Source organism: Coptis chinensis, chromosome 2 (genome assembly GCF_015680905.1).
Source record: "Coptis chinensis isolate HL-2020 chromosome 2, ASM1568090v1, whole genome shotgun sequence".
In the NCBI taxonomy this organism is placed as follows: Eukaryota; Viridiplantae; Streptophyta; class Magnoliopsida; order Ranunculales; family Ranunculaceae; genus Coptis; species Coptis chinensis.
In genome coordinates this window covers 88,686,422-88,708,827 of record NC_141457.1, presented here as the reverse complement: position 1 = coordinate 88,708,827, position 22,406 = coordinate 88,686,422, and the positions used below count along the sequence as shown (strand labels likewise).

The 22,406-nt window shown below is 35.4% G+C and overlaps 1 protein-coding gene and 1 pseudogene across 1 annotated transcript; one reads left to right on the top strand and one right to left on the bottom strand.

The window, feature by feature from the left end:
• Nucleotides 1-9,352: 9,352 nt before the first annotated feature.
• LOC147518694 (putative pentatricopeptide repeat-containing protein At3g01580) lies at nt 9,353-15,868 on the top strand. The gene is made up of 3 exons (XM_086593982.1): nt 9,353-11,266; nt 15,151-15,638; nt 15,790-15,868. The coding sequence occupies exons 1-3, from the start codon at nt 9,353-9,355 to the stop codon at nt 15,866-15,868; spliced, it is 2,481 nt and encodes an 826-aa protein (XP_086450108.1).
• Nucleotides 15,869-21,450: 5,582 nt separating this feature from the next.
• LOC147518693 (pentatricopeptide repeat-containing protein At1g56690, mitochondrial pseudogene) lies at nt 21,451-22,152 on the bottom strand (annotated as a pseudogene).
• Between the last annotated feature and the right edge of the window lie 254 nt (nt 22,153-22,406).

Genomic DNA, 22,406 nt, shown 5'->3' with positions numbered 1-22,406 from the left:
TTTTACTTACGTACTTATTTTAACTTAAAATAAGTATGTACTTCTAAAATCCTATATATATATATATCGGTTTGTCTAGGGTGCCACTCTTAGAGTGCCACCCTTATCTCACTCTCCTCTTGAGCCGTCGGATCCGACCTCTAGATCTGAAGATCTAATTTACTCATAAAACCGATATTTCAAAATTTGATTGTATTTCAAAATAAAAAAAACGAAAAATAACAAAAAATTTGGTGTTTTTCTTCTTCTTCTCGAGAACTTCTTCTTCTCTGAGAAATCAAGTTCTCTCTCTCTCGGCAATCCTTCTCAACTTCTCAAAAAAAAAAAAAAAAAACAGATCTACCAAAAAAAAAGAGGGATCGACTATTATTAAAACCCAATTCCTTCGCCATTAACGACCACCTGAGCTCTCTGAACTTCACTCTGTCTCGAGTTCCAATTAAGGTATACTTCCATTAACACACTTTATTCTCACTCACTTCACTTCACCACCGCGCGCAAACTCGTTATGTTGTGTTGTGCATTCTGGTTCCTATTTTCGTTGTCTTTGTTTTTAATTTTTTTCGCTTGTTAACTGTATAGTCTCTACTTCTAAGTAGCGAGACATTCCTTCTGCGTTATGAATTGACCCAATACGCGGGTTTGTTATGTAGGTGGTAATGTATCGTGTGTGTGATGGTAATGTGGTATAATCTGTATGGCTAGCTCATAAATATTCATGTATGAAGAATATACAACTTTGAGTGCCTTGGAATATTTTCTAGGCTCGTCAGTTTAAATCTCAAATTTAGTTTTCATACCTGTTTGTAAAACGAAGAAAAAAAGAAAAATGGTGGCTGCCATTAGCATATTAGTATACTGTTTTGAACTCTGTCAGAGTTCGGTGAACTCTGTCTGAGTTTTGAACTCTTTCAGAGTTCGGTGAACTCTGTCGTATTCTTCATGCCGTATTCTGTCAGAGTTTTGAACTCTGATAGAGTTCGGTGAACTCTATCAGAGTTTTGAACTCTGTCGTATTCTTCATGCCGTATTCTGTCAGAGTTTTGAACTCTGTCAGAGTTTTAAATTCTGTCAGAGTTCTAAATTCTGTCAGAGTTCGGTGAATTCTGTCAGAGTTTTGAATTCTGTCAGAGTTTTGAACTCTGTCAGAGTTCGGTGAATTCTGTCAGTGTTTTGAACTCTGTCAGAGTTTTAAATTCTGTCAGAGTTCTAAATTCTGTCAGAGTTCGGTGAATTCTGTCAGAGTTTTGAATTCTGTCAGAGTTTTGAACTCTGTCAGAGTTCTAAATTCTGTCAGAGTTCGGTGAACTCTGTCAGAGTTTTAAATTCTGTCAGAGTTTTGAATTGTCGAGTTTTGAACTCTCGTCGAGTTCGGTGAATTGTCGAGTTTTGAACTCTGTCGAGTTTTAAATTTCGTCGAGTTCGGTGAATTTCGTCGAGTTTTGAATTTGTCGAGTTTTGAACTCTGTCGAGTTCTAAATTCGTCGAGTTCGGTGAACTCTCGTCGAGTTTTAAATCTGTCGAGTTTTGAATTTCGTCGAGTTTTGAACTCTGTCGAGTTCGGTGAATTGTCGAGTTTTGAACTCTTCGAGTTTTGAATTGTCGAGTTCGGCTAACTCGTCGAGTTCGTTGAACTAGCATATTCGGTGAACTCGGTCGAGTTTTGAACTCTGTTAAAGTTTTGAACTAGCATATTCTCGTTTAACTTTTGTTTGTTCATTTGTTTTTAATGTTATTGGTTTAGGGTTCCATAGTTATTACATATTCAAGTGATTTTACATTTGCATATTTTGATATTTTTTAAATTTTTCCTTCTACAGTGAAATTCGATCTATAAATGAGGTGCCCTTATTGTGGAAGCTCAGTTCTTAATAGAGTCTCGAATACCCAAATGAATCTGGACGATCTTTACGTTTTGCGAAAAAATGACAAACGCGTTTGCCTAAGGATAAGAAATGTAGGTATTTTAAGTGGGTGGATGAAGAAAATAATTGTGGAAGCTCGTCGTCGTTGAATATAAATGAGAGTCGAGCTCCCACATTTTCCCCAACTGAGAGTCGAGCTTCTATTTGCACAAGGAGGATAACGACCGATTCGGAAATTCACTCAATCGAATGTTAATATTTAAGTTGTTGTTGGTGCATCTTCTCTTAGCGGGTTTGTGTATTATCAAGGGTGGTTAAGGTGTTATTGGCTTAAGTTGCTTTGGATGTCGTGGTGGCGTTGTCGATGATGAGTTATCCTAAGTTGCTTTGGATGTAGCTTCACAATAATTGCTTTGGATTACAGTTATGTGCAAAAATTTTACAGTTATGTTTTAGGAAGAAGGTCTTCTTGCATTGGTACAATGGCGAAGGAATGAATGAGATGGAATTTCTCGAGAGGCTGAAGTATCAACAATATCAAGATGCGATTGTTGAAGAAGAAGTAGATTATGAAGGCGATGCGCTAAAGTTTTTCATGAAAAAATTGTGCTCAAATTCAATTGTGCTTGATTATAAATAAGGTTGATGAGTGAAGTTTTTCATGTATTTGTCTTGTGGTCAGTACTTTATATATACCGAGAGTGAGAAATAGAAATTTCATATATTATGAATTTCATGTATCAACTGTGGCCTTCAAGATAAAACTATAAAGCGATCTTGAACTATAAGTGGCTTATTTAGTTATTTTCACTCTTTTGGCTTGTTTACAGCTAAGTCAAATATTTTGCAAAATGGAAGAAACCGAAAAACTAATCGACCTTGGGGATAACTTATTTTCCCCTTGGAATGGATTCCAATAATTTGATTGCTCAATGTATGTTACAAACCTATCAAACACCTTCAACAATCAAATGTGTCTGTTTGGACTTTGTCCCAAACGGTGTGGCCATGCCGTTTGGACTTAGTCCCAAATGGTGTGGCCATGCAGTTTGGGACTAAGTCCAAACGGTATGGTTATGCCGTTAACCTTAGTATACCAAGCGGTGTGGCCATGCAGTTTGGGACTAAGTCCAAACGGTGTGACCATGCCGTTTGGCCTTAGTACCAAACGGTGTGGCCATGCAGTTTGGGACTAAGTCCAAACGGTGTGGCCATGCCGTTTGGGACAAAGTCAAACAGAACACGCCATTTTTTGCAAGTTCAAATCCAAGCGATATGGCCACACCCGTTTGGACTTAGTCCCAAACGGCATGGCCACACCGTTTGGGACTAAGTCCAAACGGTGTGGCCATATCGTTTGGATTTGAACTTGGATAAAAAAAATGGCGTGTCTGTATGGACTTTGTCCCAAACGGCATGGCCACACCGTTTCTTCGTACAAAAATCTCAAATCCAAAATGATTAGGCATTGAGAATGATTAGTTTCAAAGTTCGAAAGTGATGATAACACATTATCAACCAAGAACGGTCCTGTCTAGGATTTTGCACACATTTGCGTTCTCTAATTTATAGTGTAGGAGGCATTTTATACATATGTGAGAAATGGTCATGTTTTTGTCTCACTTCTGCCTCAAATCTTTGTATTTTCTTATGCTTCTCTTTCTTATTTTCGTAATCATTAATTGTGTATAAGCTACTACGAAAGTAAAAAGATAGAGGAACACACACATACGCTCAGATGTATAAAGTAAAATATAATGCAACACTGACGAAAGGGTATTTTCAGACGAGCTACAAGAAGTTTAAAGTTCGGCACTAAAGTCTTGATAATAATATATAGGGGAATCATTTGGAGATTGGATGAACAGAGTGTGTTGAAGACTTTAAACCAAGATTGTTGCTCATCAATGACCAACTCTGACAGGCAAAATAAAAACTCTGTGTTGCTGTTTCACAGTTTCAAAACTCTGACAGGCAAAATAAAATACAACAGTACCCTAGCAACTTCCTCACGGCAAACCAAAATAACTCAGAAGAGTGATCCGATAGAAATTTATGTACATGAATTCTCCGGAAGAAAATTACACATCGATCATATAACTAAGGGCCTCGGTGATGTTCCATGCTCATAGAGGAAGCGCCCATTCTAACGGATGTTCAACAAAAGTAGGATTGTGGACTGCTCTTGCCAAATATTTCATCATGCCCATTGCGCCTCTACTCCCTTTCTTGTACCTTATGCTCCAACTCCTCTAATCGAACCTTTGTTTTGGACTTACGTTGTTTCACTCTCCAAAGATTGATCTGAATAGAGGTCTTTTTCCCTAGAAAGTTTATCTATTTCATCATCTAGTGTGCTCTTTCTGAATCCTCGACCCTTGAGGATGAGAATGACTAATGAATAGGCTTCCTTCTATGAATGTTCTTAAGCAAATGCTTCGATCCTTTATGAAATCCTCATTAGCAAACTCCCATTTCTCTGGATCAACTTTTGAAACCCCCGATACATACAAATGCAAATACATTTACAAACCACCGATTTCATTATTAGTTTCAACTTACAAACATTAAGTCAACAAGTTGACACTCTTAATTAGAAAAATGGTTGTATTGGACTTAATTTTAGAAAACAGCCATTGACAAAGGTCCATAGTGATCATGCGAGAAAGAAATGTGAAACCAAAGCAGAGAGTACCAAACTAAAAAGACTTGAGCAAGAAGCTCCAACACAATTCTGAGACTACAAACAACTTGATATCAACTTGATATCCTTCTATTCCTTTTGCTTAGATAAACAGATTCGAGGAAGAATTTTTGCAAAAACATTGCCGGTGGTGTTGCGGTACAATAGCACCAGGATTGGCAGAGGATGAGACATCAAACTGGAACACTTCAGTGCGCATACCAGAACTAAATATTGGCCCTGCGAAAAAGGAACAACCACTTATTAGATTGTAAACACTAATATAGTGTAGTGAGGTTCCTTTATGATTCTCCAGCCCAACTTGGCATCCAAAACACATATCACAGAAGCAAGAAAAAGATCAAATATTTATTTGATTGTGAGCATCAGACACAACACACACACATAATCAAACCATTAACGTCAATTTCTTTAAATTCAATGAGAATAGAAACGGGCAAGAGTACACTCGCATCCACGAACTGCGGTTAGTACAAAATATACCCCCAAAATCTAATTTTCACATAGTATAATCATCATTTCCTTCACAAATTAAATTTCACATAGTACCAAAAAAATTAACAGAAGGCAGATTGATGCGGTTAGTACAAAATATGTTAACAAAGTCCCAACTCCCAAGTAGGACAATTCAAGTTGGCTATGTTCCAATGATCGATATTACAACATAACAGCAAATCATATTAACAAGCGGCTTTATTACCTCTTGTCTACAAAAGATGATCGGTTTCATAGGCGAAGGGTCCTTCTCCGGTTTCTTTGCGATCAACCCATTTTTGTACTTCGAAGGACTCGTCATCAAGCACATCCTGCATTTGCCGTATGTCGTTAAGACATCTGAAGTTAGAGTTCACAAGTAATATGGAATGCTAACATGGATTAAGTAGTTATGTTTAACTCCTAAACACTTTTGGTTAAAGGTACATTTATCCGCATCAAGTGACTGCTTAAATGGTTACCCTGTCTAACATGCAGGTCCTATGATAGACACACGATTCCTCTAAGTCTCCAACAGAAGAAAAAAAAAACACCTTGTCCAAAATAGAGTGTATGCTCTCCATATAAAAGCACAAATCTCTTGGGTGAAAACTTGACAATTTTTCCATAGATCAGAAGCCTTATCTGACACAAGAATCAAATTGGACTACTCTAATTTTGTCTTTTAGTTAGTAGAAGTAAAGCTTAAATAATATACTGCAAGAAAGAGTACAAGCATGGATAGCACATTCTCTACTCTGCGGTCCCAAAGTGAAGGAGATCCTCACAAGAGATCTCAAAAAAATATGTTGATTTCGTTATTGCATATAAAAGATGATGAATTCAACAAAACTTAGAATTTTACTTGTTTCCAATCCAAAGATTGCAAAAACTGCAATGAAACTGATTTTGTTGATTTCAATGTGCTATAAATTTTTGACATTTCTACTGAATAAACATACAACAAATTTGAATTTCATACGAAACCACAAATTTTAATACATACCCAAGTTGTCGATTCTACCAAGCAAGTAAACTGGGTCATATTTAGAAGATTGAACACAGATACCAAAACCCAGTACCCTGTACAACATCTGGGACTGAATTGGAATTAGAAAATGGGAACAATATTACCTTTTTCCCTAAATCGAACAATTTGGGTGCTGGAAAATCGAACTAAATAGTTGGAATTGAGATGGAGAAAACCCAAACCCTTCGTTTTTTCGAGATGGAATTGAGATGGAATGGAAATCGAGTTTTTCGTTTTTGAAATAGTGCGAAATTTTGAAATTTCACAGTTTTTGAGTGAATTAGATTTGATGATCTTGAGGTGGGATCGGACGGCTGAGGAGAAGAGTGAGATAAGAGTGGCAGATTTAGAGTGGCACCCTAGACACATAGTTTCTAACAAATCGTGTTCATGTTTTAGTCGCTAACTCGTTTTAATTTCTCAACAAATTATTTTAATTAAGTTTTAAAAACCCGTTTTTTAACTCTGAGAGAGATACCGTTTTAATAAGAGAATGATTCATGTTTTAATAAGAGAATGATTTATGTTTTAATCAAAAGTGTTAGAATTTCTTTTTTCTAATAGATGAAGAATTTCCGTTTTAATAGGATAATGATTTCTGTTTTAATTAGAAGTGCCTAAAAAAAAAATTCAATAGAAGAGGAATTCCCGTTTTAATAGGAGATGATGATGTGGAATTTTAATAGAGCTCGAAAAATACCCCATATAGGAGCTTTAATATTAAGACTAGAAAGTAGACCCGTGCATACGCACCGGCTCTTTTAAAAATTTGCTCAACAATCATAACAAATCGTGATTCCTGTTTTCGTTGCTAATCTATTTTAATTTCCTAACAAATTATTTTAATCAAATCTTAAAAACCCGTTTTAATTTCTTAACAAATTGTTTTAATTATGTTTTAAAAACCCGTGTTTTTTAATTGGGGGAGGGATACCATTTTAATTTGGAAATAAAGAGTTTTTATGTTACTATTTGAGTTTTGGTTTTAAAAGGAAAGGAGATTCCCGTTTGAAGTTGGATTGTAAAAGGAAAGGAGTTTCCCGTTTTAAGCTAACTATTAAGTTGATGACGTAGAATTTTAATAGAGCTCGAAAAATACCCCTTGTGGGAGCTTTAATATTAAGATATAGATATATCAAGGTTCAAATTGACCAACGTGTCTCACGTCGTTATTACCGTCCAATTACTAGCTCATAACCCCATCTCAGCTGTTGGAATAGATTCTGACTTTCTTTTTTCTGTATCCGTTTGGTCATGTACTCAATTTTTTTTTTTCTTAAGCGACGTGATTTCAAATTTGCTGTGTGGGTCGGTTACTAGTATACAGTGGGGGATTTAGATCAAATATCAACAAAAATGAAGACCACCGTAATAACAAGTTAACAAAAAAAAAACTGCGTATTCCGAAGCATCTATACAGGTCCAATAACTACAGCTAGATAAATATTTTTGAATTTACAATATAATAACAAATACACAGAAATGCCAATTTCGAGGGCAATGATAAGTTCATATAAAAAGAAAAGGTATTGCAACTCTACTGAAAAAGCGTATTAGGAGCATGTTTATGACCTGCGCTAGAAACTCTTGCAGTACTCAAACTCAATACCTCTAGAATGTCATTCATTTTCTTACTATACAAAAAAAAATGTCTCAATTTTCATCAAGATTCAAGAGATATGTTAAACGTTTCTTACTTCTTATATACTCTTTTCCACAATGCGACATTTTCACACTTATGCATTATTACCATATCCTAATAATACCAACTCCAGCCACTTCTGCATCAAGAGTTTAACCATTCTAAGCCTAGAACTAAGAGACCAAAAATAATAATTCTAATATTTTTTAGATAATTACAACTTGCTCCAACCAAAAAAACACTAGCACCATTACTTCTACTTCGACCAACACTCAAAACAAGCATTCTAGCGCATTCTTCAAAATAAAATAGTAAACTATTCACATCATGAGATAATGCATTCTCATCTTCCTAAAATTATGGATTCAAGACCATTTAACTAAACAAACTAACATCACATTTAGTAGAAATCTACTTGAACTCTACTCTAACTCAAGTTTATAAACTATAAGCATACAAAGATCAAAAGACCATTTAACTAAACAAACTAACATCAACCCATAATTTTTAGTACCAGAAATTTCATAGTAATATGTACCAGACCCTTTATCAGTAAGAACTTCAATATGTAAAGAATGTTTTATCCTTCATTTGCGCAAGAGATACCAAGGAATATCAACTTATTAGCCCTAATCCGGTGCCCGTTGTACAACACCTATGCAAAGTAAAAATAATGAATCCCCAAAACAGTAGTGGGGTATCGGGAAAGATGATGGGGGGTATCGAGAGAGAGAGATGGGGGAGGGAGAGAGAAATTTTGAGCAGAGATAAGAATCGTAGTAGAGGCGAGAGAGAGAGAGAGAGAGATACATAAACCAACCAAATGACATTTTAGGCCATCCCCAAAGAACATTCGCTCCGCTCATCTCGCCTGCAAGCCTTTATTAAATTAGACCAGCGACTCTTTGATACTGGTAGGGTTCGAATTCCATACCTTTGGTATCATCACCCAAGGATTTTACCAACTTTGCTACTTACCACCTGTTGGCGTGCATTGTTATTGTTGTTGATAGTTTCCAAAATTTTGTAAACAACAAAACTAATTTAACTTCATTCTCGGCAATTGAGCATCTATCATAGCCTTGGTTCTCCTTAGGCTCTGAGGCTCTCGAACTTGAGCTGTACTGGCTGCGCACTTTGACCAACTCGACTAGGAGGAGTTGTGCCAGTGCACCATGGAGTATTGTGTCTTGCAATCCACAGGATCAAGACTTGTTTAAAAAATTGGTTGTATATGACTCCTCAAATCTCTCTATTTCAAACTTACCCGCCATGGAAATGGTATTTGAGCTTTACCCTCATTTCTCCTCTTTAAACCAAACAATATGAGCCCCTTTTCATCAATCACTCAACCCCTCAGAACCTCAATCTCACTCTTCACTTACTCATCACTTGCATCTTCAAACCAAAAACTCTTAAACCCATCAACCTACGAAAAACTACTCGAAAACTGTGTCGTAAACAAGAATCTAGTATTAGGTAAACTAATACATTCTAAAATTATAACAAAGGGATTAGAACAAGATTCTTACTTTGCAACTAAACTAATTAATCTTTACTCTAAGTGTGGAAACATCTCACTTGCCGAAACAGTTTCTAACCGTGTTTTGAATCGTAATGTATTTATTTTGAATGCTATGATAAGGGGGTACACCACAATTGGATTGTATCAAAAGGGATTGGATATTTTTTATCAGAAGAAGGAAGAAGGTCTTAAACTGGATTCTTATACTTTTTCGTGTGTGTTGAAAATGTGTGGTTTATTAGCTGATGTTCACCAAGGGAAGAAGATTCATAATATGGCTGTGGAATGTGGGTTGGAGTCGGATTTATTCGTTTCCAATGCTCTCATTGCCATGTTTGGAAAGTGTGGGAGTGTAATAGATGGAGAAAAAGTGTTTGAAAGAATGCGTAAACGAGATATTGTGTCATGGAATTCTATCATTTCTTTTTACATTGAGAATGGGTTTCATGGTAAAGCCATGGTTAAACTACAGGAGTTGGTCCAAAGCGGGTTGAGACCGGATCAAGTGACCATTGTAAGTTTTCTTTCAATATGCACTTCTGATATAACTGCTAGAGAAATACATGGATATATTTTGAGAAATGGACTTGAATGTATTTCTGAAATCTGTAATACTCTTATTTCTATGTATGGGAAGTTCGGTAGAATTGAAGAAGCCCGTAGAATCTTTAAGAAAACAATTAGACCTGATAATGTTGCGTGGAATGCTCTAATTTCTAGCTATGCTCAAAACGGTTATTTTGATGAAAGCATACAACTCCTACGGGACATGAAACATGGCGGGTTAAATGCAGATGTAGTTACATATTGTGGGATTGTTTCTTCTCTTGCTCAAAATAATATGCCTAATGATGCCGTTAGACTTTTCACTGAGATGTTGGATTTGGGATTGAAACCAGACGTTGTGACCTTAGCAAGCATCCTCCCAGCCATTTCTGATCTAATGTACCTTGCTTACTGTAAAGAAATTCATGGCTACTCCTATAGGAACAGATTAGAATCTGATAGAAGGGTTACAAATGCCCTCATATCTGTTTACAGCAAGTGTGGTTCAGTTCAATATGCAGCTTGTATCTTCACAGATGCTACGAACCGAGATGTAATTTCCTGGAGCTCAATGGTTGTTGGATATGTACAGAATGGCTATTTTTCAAAAGCACTTGGAACATTCGGGGAGATGCTTAGTGGTAAAATTCAACCAAATCCAGTTGCTGTGACAAGTATTCTATCTGCTTGTGCAGGTATCTCTGCTATACGACAAGGAAAAGAGGTTCATTTATGGGCATATAAGAATGATTTCGAATCTCATACCTTTGTTGGTAGTGCTCTAATTGATATGTACGCGAAATGTGGGAATATTGCGTACTCGCGGAGAGTGTTTGATCGGATCTCGGAGGAAGACTCTGTCATCTGTAACTCAATGATTTCAGGTTATGCTGACCATGGACTTGGGGAGAAGGCTCTTGAAATCTTCCACAGAGTGAAAGAGCCTGATCAAGTCAGTTTCATTGCAATTCTCTCAGCTTGTAACCACGGAGGCTTGGTTGATGAAGGAATCAAAATTTTTAATAGCATGAAAAACTTCGGTATCGTCCCCAGAGAAGGCCATTATGCGTGTATGGTGGACATATTAGGCAGATCAGGTCGTCTAGAAGAAGCTCTGGAATTAATCAGGACAATGCCAGTGAAAGCCACGATTGATGTCTGGGGGGCACTGCTTGGTGCATGCAAGACCCACTCTAATTTGGGAGTAGGCATTTATAGTGGAACCCAGTTAATGGGATTGAGCTGTGAGAACCCGGGTCACTATGTGATGTTATCAAACATATTGGCTGATTGTTACAGATGGGAAGAGGTGGAAGTGATGAGGAAAAAGATGAATGAGAGGGGAGTGAAAAAGGGAGCTGGTTATAGCTCGATTGAAGTGGACAAGAGAATCCATTCCTTTGTTGCCAATGAGAAAACACAACATCCAGAATGGGGGAGTCTGCTCAGGGTGCTGAGGAGGTTGAATGTACAAATGAAGGTGATGAGTTGACATCTCAAGCAATAGCCCTACTCATTGAGATGCAATAGTTCTATTCCTTTCATGGATGTCCACTTTATTTCATTTTTAATCATCCAAAAGAATGTGATTGGGTGGTTAAGGCAATTCAGTGAAGATATGCTTTCTGCTGAAAGCCTTATGAACGTGGAGGATGGAAAGTGTAAACGCTACTTAACAAGTCAGTTAAATAGATTGCTGAAATATCATATAGAATCCATTCTGAGATGGCGTTTTTGCAAGTTGCAACTTTGGATAAAACATGGCAAGGCAAGAATGATCATTCCATGAACGTCCCTCCCAACAGTCGGATGTGACAGAAACCTCTGCCAACAATATTACTACGACAACCTACCACTTATAGGAACTTCTCCCCTACATCATTAGCTTTTTGCTTCAAATATTCAAGGAACCACAGACCTAAAAGTTCTGAAAGCTACCAACTAACGGTTGTGTGGGTTAGATCATAAGATAGCTGCAACTTTGTATTATTTCCATTCAAACTCAACTCCTTAGCTTCAAGGTCGTCAGAGCAAAGATTGACCAAACAGAGATCTGGAAAAGGTCCTTAACAGACCTTCAAGGGTTCATGATACTGTGGATGAGGTTGATCAAGGGGATAGGTAGCACAATTGCAACAACTGAGTCTGCACTAATTTGGCTGTGTACTAGTTAAAACTTGATTGGAGGAAGGTTTACTTGAAGCAGATGTCCGCAGGCACAGTTTAGGACCCTGAGAGAAACGTCAATATTGATGGAATGAGACTCCACAAAAGCGTGTACCACATTTCCTGGATACCCAACAATCAGTTAAATAGAAATTATATAGTAGATGGTGAAGTTGTATAGATGTTGCCGCTCAGATGGACTTCAGATATTCCAAGTACTACAGAGAAGGACACAGTGGTGCAGTTGCTTTTTTGTCGAATGGCGAGAAGATTGAACTGGGTGTTATTTAAGTCCAGATTTTATTTCTAATGGGATAGAGTGCATGATTTCTCCGGGTACCCCTCCCCAGGTTTTGCTCAAAATAAAACAATGTGCAGACACTTGTAATCGACTACTCGTCTATTTTTCATTTTCAAATTCCTTTTTATGTACTAATACAATACGTCTTTCTGTGGGATCATAATCACAACTATGAGAAAGATGAAGTTGTATGCGTTAGCCATTAAAACTCCTCCCAAGATTGTGCAGGAGGATTTTATATTAGTTAAAGCAACATTTCTGTTCTGAAAGGAAGAAAGTAAAGAAATTCAATAGAATGAGTGTCCATGCTATATAAAACATTTAAAGAAAAAGTGAAGATTTAACCATAGATAGTTGAGGAGGACTCTTGAAGCATTTATCTATGCTATAAAATTTCCTTGCTTTCCTTAGATCATATCTCATAGAACTACATTTATGGAGATCATACTTAGATTCAAATTGTATATCTTAGTCTCACACTTTCATCTTTAAATCAAGATAGAGGCGCCCTTACAGCGTTACAGTTAATTGATAAATTTGGACAATATAAAAGATTTTCTCGTACTCAAGGGGGCAATATAATGTTACTGAACTCCTTTTTAGGCTGAAAAATAATTGCAAAGAAATTGGATTATCAAAGTGACAATGAAATTGATGGATATTCGTATGTTCACTTTCCAATGCAATATGTTTGGAACAACAATAATAAGGTTTGCGATATTTAATTTTACATATTACATGTTTATTTGTAAAAAAATTATTCATTAATATCTTCTCAAACATGTTCATATTTTCAATACCTCTTCAATTGTGACTCAAGCAATTACTATATTTTCAAATGTTCAGATATGGAAAAAGAAAAAGATAATTCCGTTTGGTAGAAACATATACTATACTGAGGAAATTCAAGGTAATAAAATTTATTTTTTAAACTTAAAATATGGATTCAAATTTATACATTTAATTTTATAGGTACAACAGGTCAGTACAACAATACAACGACTATCAGGTATCTGTTTGGATACATTAAACGAGGGACAAACAAAACAATTCTGAAAATCAAAGAGCTATTCGAAAACAAAGAAACAAACGATAAGGGAACATAGTAAGGAAGAAGGAAGAAGAAAAGGGAGCGACAAAAGAGCAGTACTTCAAAATAATGCCATCATTTTTTTATTTATTTGTGATCAATCTATCACATTTTCTACATAGAATTTTCCTTCTCAAAGCTGTTTTGTTTATTTTTCATATTTTATTTTATTGGTTTACACCTACTTGGCAATGTGTTTTGTTTAATTCTATTTTTGTTCTTTGGTTATGCCTATTTTGAGATCTTATATAATTAGACAATATATGTTGATTCAATACCATAACCAATGTCTTCTGATTCATTTTATGTGTGGGAAAATTAAACAAAAAATTATTACAGGTCAACTACATGGATAGTCTAGATGACGATGGAAATTGTAACGAAAGCACATTCATCAAGAGTGAATCTCCACTACAACATTATGCAATCACACTTGCACAGAAAAAAAATTGATATATCTATTAAATTAGAACAGAATCGATTGCACTACTGCACAATGAAGAAAAATACAATTCTCAAAGAAGACTACATCGGATTATCAAATGTGCAGGAAGATATATTCTCAAAAGAAAAGATGGAATATCTCAAGGCAATTATGAAGAGGGAATGAGAATAGTTTTTAGAATTAGTTTAGTTATTTTAATATTGTTAGTGAATATTTATTTGATCTAGCTTAAGTATCAACAACTTTATTATATCTCCTGATTATTTTTCACAATAGGAAGTCAAAGCAGAGAATAAATAGCCATAAAAAAACTATTACAAAATAAAAGGGTGGAAATGAGTTGATCAATACACTTACATTTCAATTCGACCAAATTCATTAGTTAAGGTCCACAACAAACATTCACTTTTCTCCATATCTCCATCCAACCAAAGCAAATTGAATATAAAGAGCAATATCTAAACCAATGCACAAGGAAATTATATACCAATACAAAAAAACAAAAATGGAAACTGAGATTGGTTTGCCAAATAAGCAAATCAATACACTTATATTTCAATAGCAGAGAAATTCGATGGCGAATCTCTTACAGAAGTTATGAGGCCTTCGATAGCAAGAATAAGGTACCGTGTCACCAGATTGCCATAATACATGATTCTACACATGCATCGGTTTACAAAGAACAATTTCTGGGTAGAAAAAACCCATACAATTGGTGAGTATTTACTATTTATCCTTCTTCCATATAATTAAGAAATGGATTGTCCTTAACCCTTGCCTTCCAAATTTGTTTAAGAATGTAGCTCTTTGTAAACTTCAAGATTATATTGCATTTTCTATCAAATTGCTTTCAAAAGTCCTTCAGCATAGAGAAGCATGCTACTACAATCCTACACAACGTTTAGCACATTTACTTAAATATTTTTTTTATACTTGACGACATTAAATGGAATTTTAAGAGATTGATCGACCATTAGTAATTTCGATCACTTCTAAAAATTAACTGTGAAATTATTTCATGCTGGCAAAGATCAGGTCATACTGTCATAGTGCGATACTCCATGTCATAGTATCATAATTGACATTACCTAATGCTCATGGACTTGACCTGCACCCCAGTGAAATTGTTGCAGTAATTCTGTTCTTTCTACATCTAATATATCACTGTAAAATTATGCAACACATGCCTGGCAAAATGTCTCAACTGATCTGAGTCCCACTCTTAACTTCTCGCGTACATGATCTAATTAATGGGTGAAAATGAGAGGATCAGTATGACATTTTAGTCTAAATATAAAATGAGCATTTCCGGTATGTTATTCAAACCCGAAAGTAAGTCTAATTGTTGTGTGCTTTTTGCAGGGTTTTCTTATCTCAGACTGGCAGGGTGTAGACAGGATTATCAACCCACCTCATGCAAACTATTCAGATTCTGTTATAGCTGCAATAGATGCCGGTATTGACATGGTCAGTTGCTCCTGCCTTATTTCATCATTATTTGGATTACACTGTTTGATGTTCTTTCAATTGGGAATTTATTTTTGCGTTTGGCATACTTTTCTTAGGAAATGCAAATTTATTGGGAGCAGTAGTACTCAGTCTTACACTACCTACTTTGCAGAGGCTTTGATTAATGAAGCAGATGCAGATAAAGGTGTTGTAGCCATCCATTCTGCAATGGGAGGAGGGACAAGCTTGAATATGTTCCTACGCCGCTTTCCCACACGATGCTTTGATGTTGGGATTTCAGAACAACATGCTGTAACATTTGCTATAGGATTGGCCTGTGAAAGCCTTAAACCTTTCTGTGCCATCTACTCATCATTTTTGCAGAGAGCTTATAAGCGGGGGTATTTTTCATTTTTAGTATTAGCTTATTCTTTAGACATGATGTTATTGCTAAATATGGAGTTAATCTCTAACGTAAAAAAATAAATATTGTAGCTTATAACTCACGACAATTGGATAAATAAGTGACTTTTACACTTAAGTTCCATACAGGTTGAATTTTACTACTTCCATTTTAGTCATTTCTATTCTTGCAGAACTTTTCTCATATGCAATCCTTCGTATGCCATGAGCATAAATTCATGAGTGTCGTCTTTGTGAATGCCATCAAACCTTTGTCCATAAGTAGTGATAGTGGAAGTGGCATATGTGTATGGAGTTTTGGCGTAGTTCTTGGACAGGAGCCACTAAAAAATGGTATGAGCAAAAAGATTGCCACTATAATAGGATTCATGCATTGGCTGTCTCTGGAACTGAACATCTCTATACAGGGATTGGCGATAAGTCAATTAAGGCATGGTCACTGCAGGTAGTTGGGAAAGGGGGTATACCTCCGTGTCAATTCAAACTGTATCAATACCTATGATTCATAGTTTCCACAGACCACTGATTTATTACTTTAGTCTATGACAACATCCTCAAACAACGCCAAAAGACTTAATAACTGGAGCTACTACAGAATAACATAAAATCAACATAACCTAGAAAATAATTTATCTGACTGAAACACACAAACTTGCAAAATATCAAGACATATTACAATTAAAAACGAAAAGAACAGCCATCCAAACACCAAAAAACTAACACCAACTTTCTAAAACTAACAAAACATCAGTTGGTCTTTCTTAAAAATATCCACAGCTAGCCCTTCAGCCTTCGACTTTCCTATCCATTTCTGTGTTTGCAATAGCGACACATTTGTCTTCCCAATCCATACTCTGACATTTTACTCCTAACGCAGATTAACTACTAAATCTGTCAAATCAAACATAAAATATTCAATTCAGCCAAAACAAAAATTAGGAGAAAAACAAAAAAAACGGCAAATAGGTGATATAAAAGGAACAACCTCTTCATCAGATTCATCCAAATCAATATACTTCGTAAGAACTTCAACTAAATATTCCATATAGTTCAAGAAACTTAATCCTTCAAAATTTTCCCTATAATACGCGCATAAATTATCTGCTTCATTATTTACCCAAAACATCTTTATAGCATACGAACGAACACCAACACTTCACAAAGAAAAAGAAAAAGAAAATAAAATAAAATAATAATAATAATAATAATAATAATAATAATAATAATAATAATAATAATAATAAAACATCAAATTAATAACATTATAAGTAAATAAATTACAAATGAAATAAATAAATAAAACTTACTCATCTAATATGTTCATTATCCTTAGAACTGACTGATGAGTTTCACTATTCGCGTAAATATTAGATTCACCACGGTATATACAACACCTCTTCTGCTTGATTTTTTTAATGAGATATTCAAAAAAACCAAAAATAGTAATGCACTCATAATTATATCGAGCATACGATTTTGTGAACCATTTGTCTTTTGGAGAACAAAAAAAATTACGAAATTTACAAGAACAATCTCTACAAAAAAAAAAAGAAAAGAAAAGAAAGAGAAATTAGTAATCATAACAAAAATAAACATTTAAACATAAAACAAAAATAACTCAACTTACACTTCCATTTTGATAAAATTGCAAGAAAACCTAAAAAAAAAATAGTACATTCAATATATCATGTATCAACATAAACACATACATTTAGTTTAGGATTTGAGAAAATGTTTTATGATGTTCATACATAAATATTCTAACACACACACATCATACCTTCAAATATACAAGTATTGGCATGTAGTAACAACTTACATATAGTTTTTTGAGAAATAAAACAAAACAATAAAAAAACGACCTTTACCAAAAAAATAAAAGAAAACCCTAGCTCCATTCAAGAAAAGTACTTGAAAAAGATCGAGATAGTGACTAACTAAACCTTCTTTGGTCAAGGATATACTGACGAGAAGAATAGAAGATAGAGGAAACCGGAAGAGAGACTCCCAACAATATTTGCATCAGACGACTAATGGGTTATCTACTGGGCTTTACTTGAGTTTTTTTGAAAAATAAACAATGAGGCCCAAACAATTTAAAAAGTCCAACAAATTAATTGACTATAGGCCCCATAATTTGCAGACTTTGAGCTTTTCACATTGTTCATACATTTTTTGCGCTGGATACGCTATTCGTTTTTACTATAAACTACTGTACAAATTTATACATGAACAAAAATTTCTTAATACATAATATGGGCCAAAGTTTGGGCGTTAATAAAATACATACATAATTAAAAAACTTTGGGCTTTTCACGTTCTTTGCACATTTTTTTAACTGGATACGCTGTTCGTTATCACTAGAAACTGCAGTGCAAGTTTATACATGAACAAAAAGTTATTAATAAATAATACTCTGACCAAACACGACTATGGCCAAAGTGTGGGTTTTTGTAAAATATATATCTAATTAGAAGACTTTGGGCTTTTAACGTTCTTTGTACATTTTTTTAACTCGATACACTGTTCATTTTCACTATAAACTACACATGCGTTGATAAATAATAGCAGCTAAATAATAGTTTGGGCTTTTAACGTTCTTTGTACATTTGGGGCTTTTGTACAATTTCAACTTACATGTACTTTCAAATATACTCTACATGCATATTCGTGATATAAGAATACCATCTCTTCCATTTTCGCTTCAGTCACTCATTTGTTGAGTTGATTGGGTCAATTATAAGGTATTTAAGTTTAGTTTGTATTCAATTTAGGGCAATCATCATTTGAATGAAAGATAACTCTTTCTCTCATCTTTGCTACATTTATTTAGTTCTTCACAATATCAATGATGCATACTTCTTCACCAGCCTTGTGCGCTTCAAAATTCGAAAACAAATAGCGACTCTCAACGAGCTGATCTTCCATTTGCATATAAATTAATCCTATGTCTTAGATTTCTTTGTTTTTTCTACATTTTTTAAACTGGATACAACGTTCATTTTCACTATAAACTACACATGCGTTGATAAATAGTAGTAGATAAATAATAGTTCAATTAATACAAATTTTTTCACTCCAATTTGTTGATTCTTCTTCCATTACAACTTAACGTTTCAGTATGTAAGTGCAAGTTTACACATGAACTAAAAGTTCTTATAATGACTTTCATAAAATACTTACATATTTAGAAAATGTCCAAGGTTCAACATATACAAAAAGTAAGCATCCAACATCAACTATGACATTTTTCTGGGCTTACCCTTGCAAAGATGCAATCACATTTTTTCTTCATGCTTTACAACTTCAATTTGATACACCTAATTAGAAAACTTTGGGCTTTTAACGTTCTTTCTACATTTTTTTAACTGGATACACCGTTCATTTTCACTATAAACTACACATGCGTTGATAAATAGTAATAGATAAATAATAGTTCAATTAATACAAATTTTTTCGTTCTAATTCATTGATTCTTCTTCCATCACAACTTAACGTTTCAGTATGTAAGTGCAAGTTTACACATGAACTAAAAGTTCTTATAATGACTTTCATAAAATACTTACATATTTAGAAAATGTCCAAGGTTCAACATATACAAAAAGTAAGCATCCAACATCAACTATGACATTTTTCTGGGCTTATCCTTGCAAAGATGCAATCACATTTTTTCTTCATGCTTTACAACTTCAATTTGATACACCTAATTAGAAAACTTTGGGCTTTTAACGTTCTTTCTACATTTTTTTAACTGGATACACCGTTCATTTTCACTATAAACTACACATGCGTTGATAAATAGTAATAGATAAATAATAGTTCAATTAATACAAATTTTTTCGTTCTAATTCATTGATTCTTTTTCCATCACAACTTAACGTTTCAGTATGTAAGTGCAAGTTTATACGTGAACTAAAAGTTCTTAATAGCTTTCATAAAATACATACATATTTAGAAAAAAAATTCAACCGTATATTGGACTATCAAGGTAGCAGGCCCGACCTTAGGTCGGGCTTAATGGCTAGTTAATTCCAAGAAATCTAATTATTATGAATAACATGAGCACTTGTTTTAGCCTTAAAATTCTTCATTCAGTATACATGATTAAATAAATGGTGGTTCTGCACTGAACCTTAGGGCAGTGGACAAATATATTCACAATCACACTAACACATTTAACCATACAAATCGGTCTGAATTCAGTTCTGTAAGTACTGAGCTTATGTACAATGAACATGGAATTGCCCCCTTGAGGGTCGAGAAAATCTTTTATATTGTCCAAATTTATCAATTAACTGTAACGCTGTAAGGGCGCCTCTATCTTGATTTAAAGATGAAAGTGTGAGACTATGATATACAATTTGAATCTAAGTATGATCTCCATAAATGTAGTTCTATGAGATATGATCTAAGGAAAGCAAGGAAATTTTATAGCATAGATAAATGCTTCAAGAGTCCTCCTCAACTATCTATGGTTAAATCTTCACTTTTTCTTTAAATGTTTTATATAGCATGGACACTCATTCTATTGAATTTCTTTACTTTCTTCCTTTCAGAACAGAAATGTTGCTTTAACTAATATAAAATCCTCCTGCACAATCTTGGGAGGAGTTTTAATGGCTAAAGCATACAACTTCATCTTTCTCATAGTTGTGATTATGATCCCACAGAAAGACGTATTGTATTAGTACATAAAAAGGAATTTGAAAATGAAAAATAGACGAGTAGTCGATTACAAGTGTCTGCACATTGTTTTATTTTGAGCAAAAACCTGGGGAGGGGTACCCGGAGAAATCATGCACTCTATCCCATTAGAAATAAAATCTGGACTTAAATAACACCCAGTTCAATCTTCTCGCCATTCGACAAAAAGCAACTGCACCACTGTGTCCTTCTCTGTAGTACTTGGAATATCTGAAGTCCATCTGAGCGGCAACATCTATACAACTTCACCATCTACTATATAATTTCTATTTAACTGATTGTTGGGTATCCAGGAAATGTGGTACACGCTTTTGTGGAGTCTCATTCCATCAATATTGACGTTTCTCTCAGGGTCCTAAACTGTGCCTGCGGACATCTGCTTCAAGTAAACCTTCCTCCAATCAAGTTTTAACTAGTACACAGCCAAATTAGTGCAGACTCAGTTGTTGCAATTGTGCTACCTATCCCCTTGATCAACCTCATCCACAGTATCATGAACCCTTGAAGGTCTGTTAAGGACCTTTTCCAGATCTCTGTTTGGTCAATCTTTGCTCTGACGACCTTGAAGCTAAGGAGTTGAGTTTGAATGGAAATAATACAAAGTTGCAGCTATCTTATGACGAACCCACACAACCGTTAGTTGGTAGCTTTCAGAACTTTTAGGTCTGTGGTTCCTTGAATATTTGAAGCAAAAAGCTAATGATGTAGGGGAGAAGTTCCTATAAGTGGTAGGTTGTCGTAGTAATATTGGCAGAGGTTTCTGTCACATCCGACTGTTGGGAGGGACGTTCATGGAATGATCATTCTTGCCTTGCCATGTTTTATCCAAAGTTGCAACTTGCAAAAACGCCATCTCAGAATGGATTCTATATGATATTTCAGCAATCTATTTAACTGACTTGTTAAGTAGCGTTTACACTTTCCATCCTCCACGTTCATAAGGCTTTCAGCAGAAAGCATATCTTCACTGAATTGCCTTAACCACCCAATCACATTCTTTTGGATGATTAAAAATGAAATAAAGTGGACATCCATGAAAGGAATAGAACTATTGCATCTCAATGAGTAGGGCTATTGCTTGAGATGTCAACTCATCACCTTCATTTGTACATTCAACCTCCTCAGCACCCTGAGCAGACTCCCCCATTCTGGATGTTGTGTTTTCTCATTGGCAACAAAGGAATGGATTCTCTTGTCCACTTCAATCGAGCTATAACCAGCTCCCTTTTTCACTCCCCTCTCATTCATCTTTTTCCTCATCACTTCCACCTCTTCCCATCTGTAACAATCAGCCAATATGTTTGATAACATCACATAGTGACCCGGGTTCTCACAGCTCAATCCCATTAACTGGGTTCCACTATAAATGCCTACTCCCAAATTAGAGTGGGTCTTGCATGCACCAAGCAGTGCCCCCCAGACATCAATCGTGGCTTTCACTGGCATTGTCCTGATTAATTCCAGAGCTTCTTCTAGACGACCTGATCTGCCTAATATGTCCACCATACACGCATAATGGCCTTCTCTGGGGACGATACCGAAGTTTTTCATGCTATTAAAAATTTTGATTCCTTCATCAACCAAGCCTCCGTGGTTACAAGCTGAGAGAATTGCAATGAAACTGACTTGATCAGGCTCTTTCACTCTGTGGAAGATTTCAAGAGCCTTCTCCCCAAGTCCATGGTCAGCATAACCTGAAATCATTGAGTTACAGATGACAGAGTCTTCCTCCGAGATCCGATCAAACACTCTCCGCGAGTACACAATATTCCCACATTTCGCGTACATATCAATTAGAGCACTATCGACATGTAGAAAGCTGTATTGTCTGTTTTATGTATAGAGCGCGACCCGCGCCTCAGATAAGGCGTGTATAGAAGCGCCTCGCCTCTCGGCGATGGGATATCGATAGATTGAGCGACCAGCTAGTCTCTAGCACAAACAGAGCGCGACCCGTGCCCCGTGTTTCTCAAGCCACCGACTGTTTTGTTTCTTATTTTGTAATCTCTATATAAACAAAATTGTAATCTCTTAGAATTCAA

What these genes read in the sequence shown, in the direction of transcription:
- LOC147518694 (XM_086593982.1), top strand. Translation starts at nt 9,353, where the DNA reads ATGATAAGGGGGTACACCACAATTGGATTGTATCAAAAGGGATTGGAT. An exon ending in GGTTGAATGTACAAATGAAG is followed by an intron (nt 11,267 to 15,150) that starts GTGATGAGTTGA and finishes TGCTTTTTGCAG; the next exon opens with GGTTTTCTTATCTCAGACTG. An exon ending in CAGAGAGCTTATAAGCGGGG is followed by an intron (nt 15,639 to 15,789) that starts GTATTTTTCATT and finishes AGTTCCATACAG; the next exon opens with GTTGAATTTTACTACTTCCA.